Source organism: Alosa alosa, chromosome 1 (assembly GCF_017589495.1).
Source record: "Alosa alosa isolate M-15738 ecotype Scorff River chromosome 1, AALO_Geno_1.1, whole genome shotgun sequence".
NCBI lineage: Eukaryota > Metazoa > Chordata > Actinopteri > Clupeiformes > Clupeidae > Alosa > Alosa alosa.
In genome coordinates this window covers 10,017,216-10,026,536 of record NC_063189.1, presented here as the reverse complement: position 1 = coordinate 10,026,536, position 9,321 = coordinate 10,017,216, and the positions used below count along the sequence as shown (strand labels likewise).

General features: G+C 41.4%; 1 protein-coding gene across 1 annotated transcript; it reads left to right on the top strand.

Moving 5' to 3' along the window:
• The first annotated feature begins 6,544 nt into the window (after positions 1-6,544).
• Positions 6,545-8,603, top strand: LOC125305829 (protein shisa-like-2A). Its single transcript, XM_048260827.1, has 3 exons — positions 6,545-6,878; positions 7,450-7,586; positions 8,077-8,603. The coding sequence occupies exons 1-3, from the start codon at positions 6,697-6,699 to the stop codon at positions 8,253-8,255; spliced, it is 498 nt and encodes a 165-aa protein (XP_048116784.1). The 5' UTR covers positions 6,545-6,696; the 3' UTR covers positions 8,256-8,603.
• Positions 8,604-9,321: the final 718 nt, after the last annotated feature.

The window sequence follows — 9,321 nt, the reverse complement described above, 5'->3', positions numbered from 1 at the left end:
TCTGCTAATGCCAGAGCTGCAACAGAATCCAATCAGAAGCCAGTGTGTGGACTGAGTCACCAACAGGATGATCCTGCACAGAGATGTACACAATAGTGATCTATGCCCGTATCAAGAGGATCCTTAGAGATGTAACATGGGAATGAATGTGACCTGCCACTTTTCTCTGGTACATTTCTATTCTAAATACACTTAGTCAAGTCAAGTCAAGTTTATTTATATAGCACATTTCATACACAGAGGTCATTCGATGTGCTTTACATAAACAAAAGCAAACAGTTATAGCAAATACAAGCTTAGAAGTGTAATAGTCAAACAGACAAAAACTTAACCTGTGTGCATAGTCTTCTAGTCCACCAACAACTTAACTCAGTGATGCTGACGTGATGCTAGTCAAACACCCACCCAGTGAACAGTGAAACTCTTGGATTTGAACCCACAACCTTCCACATGGCACACCCTTCTTTATCCACTAGGCTACATTCAGCCTAGCAGTATCACTCTTAATGGACCTTCTTGAAGTAGACCCGTTTGTGCACGCACACGTTTCCTTTCAGGGCCAAAATGCCCAACAGATAAAGTAGAGCCCAATTGCCCCGATAGAGCAGTTAACACCCAAGTAGAATAATTAACACCCGAATCGTGCTTCAAAGAAGACTGGTAGGTCCATAACACCCAGAATAGAGTTGTTACACTCTCAGCAACTACTGTATGCCCATTCTGTCTATTCTTTGTAGAATGACAGAGTTTCCTTTGCCCAGGACAGGTACCAAGGAAAATGTACTCATCCCAACTGGGCATTTGATCAGTTATCAGAAAGCATCTGTAGTTAGGCATCTGTAGGCATAGAAAGTCCTCACTTTAGATAAGCTCACAAAATATCATTAACTAACCACTTGTAACTCCTGAGTTAATCATGAATTATAGTATTAGGAAGTGGTTAATAAAATATGTATCCTCACCCTGACTAATCATTAGTGCATGTGTATGTAACAACTGTTAAATCATGGAAATATTACTTCATCAACAAAATATTATTGCATAATTTAAAGTATAAACATATTTTAGATTTACTATGAACAAACAAGTTATAACTGTGTGCACAAATACTTTTTTTTATGAGAATTAACATAGAAGCAATGCTTTACGAATGATGAACAAAGCATTTTGTAATAGTTTGCAACTGGTCTATAATGGGAAAATTATAAGTGGTTGTTTCATTATTTATTAAGTATAAATCATGTACTTACAAACATATTTTTTGGATAGGTTTATTTACTATGAACAAACCATTTATAACTGTGTGAACAAATGCTTTACTGATGATAAATTATGTATGAACAAGAAATTACTAATGATGAACAAACCATTAACTAATAAGTAACAAAGGCTTAATAAATGATGAATTGTGTGTAGTTATTATAAAGTGTTACCGCAACCCTTTGCTGAACACAGGTAATCAGCCGTGGCCCACTGGTTAGCACTCTGGACTTGTAACCGGAGGGTTGCTGGTTCGAGCCCCGACCAGTGGGCCGCGGCTGAAGTGCCCTTGACCAAGGCACCTAACCCCTCACTGCTCCCCGAGCGCCGCCATTGTAGCAGGCAGCTCACTGCGCCAGGATTAGTGTGTGCTTCACCTCACTGTGTGCTGTTTGTGTTTCACTAATTCATCGATTGGGTTAAATGCAGAGACCAAATTTCCCTCACGGGATCAAAAAAGTATATATACCTATACTTAAATCAGCGAGCTGGCAATGCCGTGCATTCTGTCTGTCCCATTGGAGCATGCTGTTGGATTCTCTGGTTGTTGCGTTGTGTTTTAGTTCTAATGTCTGTATTGAAGATGGTCAATAAAGCTTGACGGCGGGATCAGGATCGGCGATTAGATGATGATTTATTGTAGATGGTACAACAATGAATAACAGAACACAGGCTAAGTCTCAAACAGTAAAACTGTGCAGAGTCTAACAGTTGTGGTTGTTATTAGAAGCGGCTGCTGAGCCTTCCGACAGAAGATGCTCCTTGGGTTGCTTCCTCGATCCGTCTCCGAGTCAAAACCTAAGACAAAGCCTGTTATACTAAAACATACAAACGTCAGTCACGCCAACGTGGCAGGTGCCAACCAGTGTACACAACCCGGCCCTGGCCAGATGGAGATACTAGCCCGAATAGGCAGACATGCTGTCTCCCTCGGCCCATGTTATCACCGATGTTCCTCGGATGTTCCTAAACATCGGCCTGTATGACCTTCCTGCTGGTACACAGGCCTAAGGCATAGTTATGTACAATAATATGGACTTCTCCCTGTTGTATACTACACACAGATGTAACATATGAACACATCAGAATACAGTAAGAATACCCCAGAATTCTACAATGCCATCCCGCCAGTCCCAGTGTAGGACATACAGCAGATACTTCATTGCACAGAAAAAGGATGGAGGTCTCAGACCTATCCTCAACCTGAAGCATCTGAATGCCCATTTGAAACAAATGCTATTCGGGATGATTACCCATCAAATTCTTGTCGGTGTTCATTAAGGAGACTGGATAGTCTCTGTAGACTTGAAGGAAGCGTTTTTGAGGATTTTCACTCAACACTTGAGTGGTCCTATCTATCAATCCCATTTCAGCAGCCTATTCTTTTCATTATGCCATCATTGGCTCTATATTATCATTGGTCAGCTATCCACATGAATTGTTGGATTGAAAAGAAGAAGACGTATGCTGAGCTAGTGCATATAAATATCGTACAACACAGCACATGCACTTAATGTAGGTTGACAAGCAGGCTGATGTCATTCTGTTTGTTTTGACATAATTACTTTTGAGACCCTTTATTATGGTGCTGAAAGCATCTTTCCCCTCACAAAATGGAGGCTGTGTGAATCTGAAAGAATTAAATAAGCTTCATCCATTCAGTAGCAGGGCATGTGCTCACACCACCTATTGTCAAGAGCTCTTGCTTTATTTCTTAATGGCTTCATCCTGTCAGGCTGAGCCTCTGCGCACAGGCGGCTAATATCATTTAATCCGAGGGGAGATGTGATGAGCTTAATCATAAGCAGCATGGTGCCTGAAAAGAGAGTCATTGTTTCGGGGACGCCACACAGATCCTCTGGCGAAGCAGCTGCCTTGAAAGATCCCTGAGCTGATGTAGTCACTAATGTGAGCGAGCGGTGACTCTCGGTCTCTAGGGAGATTCATGAGAGGCGATGGACACCGTGTCTATTGTGTACCCTATGGGGGTGTTCTGAGATACCTCTGTTCTCTTCCTTATAGTGAATATTGCCTGATGAATGCTGATGGCTTATACTGTATGTGTGCATTTGCGTGCTTGCTTCTGACTCTCTCTGCCTCTCCCTTCTTTCTCTCTATCAGCCTCAGGCTGACCTCCCCCCCCCTCCCCACACACACACACACACAGACACACACACACACACACACACATACAGGTAGCCCCCTGGCCTTGGGCTCTGTAAAGCACCTTGAGGTGATATCAGTTTCTAATGTTATTCTGTGTTCAACATTTCACACTGATTTGAAGAATTTTGTTCCGAAATGCAATATCCTCAATTTCAATGATTTTTTAAAATTCTTCTTCTTTATTATTGTCCAAGTAATATTTGTGGAACTGCAATTGAGTTATTGTTATTTAAATTATCTTAACTCAATCAAAGCAACACAACTGCATTTTTCTTGATATTACCTGAAATACACAATTAAATAACATGACTTGAGACAAAAACATGACTTGAGACATTGTGTTTTGGAATCACACTCTTCATAGTGCACATCATTAATTGCATTTACCGTAGTTTCTTCTTCAATTCAGATATTGTATACACTGAAGAGACCAAATGCAGTTTAATGCCAATATCAATGAGCTGTAGGATCTCTCACCATCACAACCCTTTTAACATGTGAAATAAAGAAGCTTCTCTCAGCAGCAGTCAGTGTTGTTGCAGTATGATCAAAGAAGCTGTCATGTGGAATAGTATGGGCTCACCATGTTGACATATAGACATATAGCAATTGTGAGCCTTGGAATTATGGGGTGAGAGGTGATGTGATGACTGAGGCACTCTCCATCTGACAGGGAAAAGAAGATACAAAGGAAAGGTGTTATTGTGTAATCTCCTCTGGGATGTCTGAGCGTGATTACTGTCATTTACCCAACCCCTGTAGCCTAGAAATCTAGACGCGCCACTAGCGGCAGCAAATTACATTTGCTGCCAGGGCTAGTCTAGCAACTCTCCGTTGGCTTGTGAGCTCCAGAAATCGAAACTTAATCAGGACATTGAAATCGTGTATAGAGTCGTTTGGTGGGCTTAACATAATGATTGATGGCAGAGTTGCAACGGTTTGGTTTGAATTCCCTGCTACTTGAAAACAAATATCCTATTGCGTCCTATTGCGTGCAGAGGGAATTTGAAAGACAACTGATTGTCCAGCCCCTCGGACTGAGCACTGCGAACGGTGAGTGCCCAGACACTACATTTTAATGTGGGTCTGGCTCGCCAGGCTACAACCCCTGGTGTCACCTGTGCAAATGTGCTGTAGCCTATATATTTCACTAACATATTGCAATGTGCTGAAAGTCTTCGCTGTGGGTTCTTGAACATGAGCATTCTGTCTAAAGCTTTACATCTGGGAGCTGTCCGGGGTCCTGAAGGATAGATGAACTACTAGAGACTGAACATTTCATGAATTTACAAAATCGTATAGACATGAATAGACATCCTTATATGTCCCAAGGTCAAAAATGTCAAATAAAACTGCTCTCTACCATGGCAGCATGTTCTGTAGTTCCTACGAGTTGCACTGTTTGCACTTTCACACTCATCCCATCGTATGCAGACAACTATTTGCAATCACTGACACCAGCCCAGGGCCAACATATGCGACCCTTAATCCTTTCATAATGTATCCCTTTTTCCATGAATGATCTGAGGAAGTGGAAACCCTCTGCTTGACTGTCTACTGCTGCAGCCATGTGTCTTGGTATTAGTGGAGTGGAAGAGAGTCGATATATATATAAGGGAATTTGTTTGTAAATGTCCAATGCCTTGACTGAACTAGCTGGGATTAAGTGGGATTAAGAGAACCAATGAAAACCAGCCTGACACATGATTAAAATGACTAGGATCCAGTTACATGTCTTTGAATATGTAAGCGATTTCTTGAGAATTCCTAGCCTATTGTGAACACAGCATAAGAAAATGTATAAATTCGGCAATAAACATTAACCTTTTCATATTTTGCAAGTCTTTTCCAAAATACAATGTTTAATTATGAAATGCAAGAAAGTTTTATTGATTATAAATAAAGAAATATATACACAAAAATAAGAGCGATATACTGTTATATATACACAAAAATAAGAGCGATATACTTATGGATGCTGAATAGTCGTTCCCAATAAATCTAATAGTCTTCATTGCATGAGTCATACAAAATTGGTGAACTAGTTATCAAATTCGGTCACAATGCTGTAGAATTGCAAAGAGCATAAACTGTGAAACGTACATATTCAGTGTCTTGAACTCACTCCCCTAACTACAGCAATTTGTAACTTCACTGTAGTTTTCACATGGCTGTACAAGTAGGCTACTGTATAGTAACCTGACCCTAGCCAGATGAATTTCGCTCCGCCTAGCTCCACTCATCCATCTGGAACCGATCCATTGAAGTGTTGCTTCAGAAGGCTGGGCCTAATCAAAAAATGCTTGCATATGATTGAATAAGCCACTTGTCCGTCATCTATTGACGTGCTACTTCAACCACTCACATCGAAGCCAACCCGTGACGCTAATAACAGACTCAGTCGCTTCTACCTATGTCACATCTATGAAACTCCCGCCCTGCGTCCTGATTGGCTGAGCCATAAAGTCGGTTGCAGAAATCACTCTCAATGGAAGAGGTCCCAGATGGATGTGAGTGAAGCTAGGCGGAGCTAAGCTGAACGAAATTCATCTGGCTAGGGTCAGGTTAACTGTATAGTGCTGTCTTGAGCATTTTCAGGTAGCCGAGGTCACCGAGTTCTGACCTTTTTGCATGGGAAAACACTGAGAGCATAAACTGTCGTGATGAAAACATGGCAAAGCCATTTGACTATCTTGTTCATAAACGATGGTGTCAAGACTTCTCATTTTGATGACACTGGCAGTTTCATTGACATAAATACTTGCTTTTGAGGAATGAACTATCCATTTTGAGCAAGTGACGTGCTTTTGCAGGTTATCCACTAGGTTTTGCAGTTTGCACTAATTGTTTTGAGAAATGCACTGCTGTGCAAATGTTAATAGTAATGTGAGAAAAACACCAAAGCGACTGAGAAAAACTGTAATAATGTCTAATAGGCTACTTCCACCTTAATTATACACTTCTACTAGGCTGTACTGTATATTTCTTTTTCGATCTTGTAACGTGTGTGTATGATGCTCTTTAGTTTTTTCCTGGAGCTTTCATACGCCATGTATTTTTCAGCATGGTCCAGTTCTCGCATCACAACAGCTGCGGTGCGTCGTAAGGGGCGGGGAAGTGGGAATCGAGCGTGGCAAGCAACATGAGTATATGCAGAGACCCTACGCAAAGTTTTGTCATGATTCTTCAGCGTGAAAAAGTCCTCTGCGAAAAGCGCAAATTATATCAGGAAGACTGATCAGGGTAGAGATTTGAACCCCGAAGACCACGATGAGTACTGTTTGTTCAAGCTACTACAACGCTACCAATGTATACGTGAACGGATTCTCGTGTCCTAGACCAGAAAATGATGCCCAGGCAATATTTTGTTGTGGATTCATCGACATCAAGTATTGCTGTGATGACCCAAATGGCTTTTTCCCATACGAATATGGTTACATGTGGTGGCTGAGGTAAGTCTACCCCCTTCTTTTGACATTTGTCTACGATATCCAAATATAATTTCTGTTAACAGCTGTGTGTTCTGTACATTTGTGTCCTCTATTTTTATAGTCAATTAAGGTTTAAAGCTATAAAAATAGCTTTGTGGTCAGGTAATTTTTTTTAAACCAGAAGTGGTGATTGAACATGACAGCCAAAACCTTTTAACTGATGTCTGCCATACTGACCCATCATCAGTAAAAACTGATTTTATGGTTACATCTGTGATAAGTTTGTCAAGAATGTCCTCACCAGAAAGTTAGTAGCATTGGTTTGGGTGTTTACTGAGAATAAGACTGTCCAAGTTAAAGTCATCATGTGTTGTGGTTGGAAGTTGAGCAGAAATATGTCCAAAAAAAATCAAGTGTTTTAATAGCTTTGTAGATGTACTGCAGTGTTATCTCCAAGCAGTGGGAGTGAACTGGCAGTGCAGGACACCCTTTCAGGTAGCACTATGCGCTATAATTAACTGTTGTACATTTCCCCCCACCTATTTCTCTTTCACACGCACTTGCACGCACACACATACTTCCTGTGGGACAGTGTAGGGGCCCTTGTGGGTCTGTCGATTGCTGCCGTTGTTCTTCTGGCCTTTCTGGTGACTGTGTGCGTCCTCTGCTACTTGTTCATTGCCACAAAGCCCACGCACCCTGACACTGGTCTGTCCCTGGTGGCACCAGGTATGGACTTTTTTCTTCTTTTCTACTCTTTTTACACTTTGATGTGTAAGAAGTAAATGGAAAGATGTTCATAGCTGTGACAAAAAAAAGTTCTAATGGTGGGCCATTAGTTAGTTCAGAGTAAGCATAATGATGTAAGACGAGTCATTGATAGAAATCCTCAATATGTGTGTTTTCTTCCATGTCTAGTTGAGACTTGGTTGAAAGATCTGTTTTCATACTCTCAATATGTCCTGGTGTAGTGCTATTTGTCTGTCATATAGTCAAGGGGAATTTATGAAGTACACTTTAATAAAAAGGAGGATTTCCTTCAACCTCTTGTCCTCCCTCCTCTCATTCAGAACTCGGGGGACTTTCTCGGCAAAAATGGCTCTGCTTGGGAAAATAGATAAAATCTTATACGTCATTCAGTTTTTGGAGTCGCTCTGTGGTCTGAAAATAGTGCAACGATTTTCTTTCTGATTCTATTTTGTCTTTTGTATTGATACAGAATCCACAGCGGCCCCAAGGAATTCTGGGATGGCTCCTTCTGCTGGTCCGCAGGGCATCCGGAAGCTTTTCCAGACCTGTAAGCTGGACTGTGACAGCCAGGCGTCTGACCCTGAGCGCATCTTCCAGCGCTGCTTTACAGCAACTGTACCCAGGGTGAGTGAAGACGGGCCCTCATAAGGACCATCACAGGCGCTGGACCGAAGTGGTCTGAGCAGTGGCTTAGACTGTCAACTAGGTATGGGGGAGACAACAGCTGGATCGGACAGCTCAGAACAGCCAAATCAACATCGCCATACGCTGCCTTGCTAACACACCTGCATCTTCTGTCAGCTCAGTCCAAAATGGTGCTCCCTCTCCATATCTACTAAGGCATAAAACCTTCATCGCATTGCTTGTATTGCTTCATCGCATCCATTGACAAAAATGAAAGGGGTCACATCACATGAACGAAAGGTGGCTTTTAAATTTAAAACAAACTCTCCTCAGACTCACCCCAGTTTGGCCTCAAATAAGGTGGACAGCTGCATGGACCTGAGGCAACTCCAATCACCTGCCCCATTTTTAGGAGCGCTACAGCCTTTTCCCCCTTTAAAGCCAGTGGAACTTTCTGAACAAAATCAAGCTTAGGAGTCAATATTCTGAACTGAGTGTAATTTCCATCAGCAGAGACAGGTTACTGTGGAAACGCAGGTGCTGTTAGATGGCCAGTAGAGTGGTCAGTTGCCTGTAAACATTTCACCACCTGTTGCTGTGGGGCCTTTTTCTATACAGTTTGCATAGTACTGTGTCATTGAAATATGAACAAGAGCAAATTTTGTTTGATTGGCTAGGATAGGAATCCATCTGTTTTCAAATTATAGAAACTGTAGTCATCAAATTGCATTTATCACCACAGAACAAAAACAACTGTTGACATCGACTTACAAATAATATTTGCTTTGGCCAAAGCACAGAGGTCTTTGTGTGTGTTTGCATGTATATATATCTGTGTGTTTCATGTGGATATTTCTACAGGAGATTCAGATATAACTCTCTTGTCATAGAAAGTGCTTAGATGCATTGCAAATAATGTCCTAAGAAATAATATCATCTGGCCAAGATGTTTTTATTTTTTGTGTTACATATTGTGGTTTGATGGCAGTTTTCTTGCCTGAGGTTATTTCACTATTCTTTGCCTCTGCTCGAGGAAGTGTTGGATTGTTAGTGCTGAGCCATTGTTTTTCTGAATAAAATGTGTCATCTT

What these genes read in the sequence shown, in the direction of transcription:
- LOC125305829 (XM_048260827.1), top strand. Translation starts at nt 6,697, where the DNA reads ATGAGTACTGTTTGTTCAAGCTACTACAACGCTACCAATGTATACGTG. An exon ending in GGTTACATGTGGTGGCTGAG is followed by an intron (nt 6,879 to 7,449) that starts GTAAGTCTACCC and finishes CCTGTGGGACAG; the next exon opens with TGTAGGGGCCCTTGTGGGTC. An exon ending in TCTGTCCCTGGTGGCACCAG is followed by an intron (nt 7,587 to 8,076) that starts GTATGGACTTTT and finishes GTATTGATACAG; the next exon opens with AATCCACAGCGGCCCCAAGG.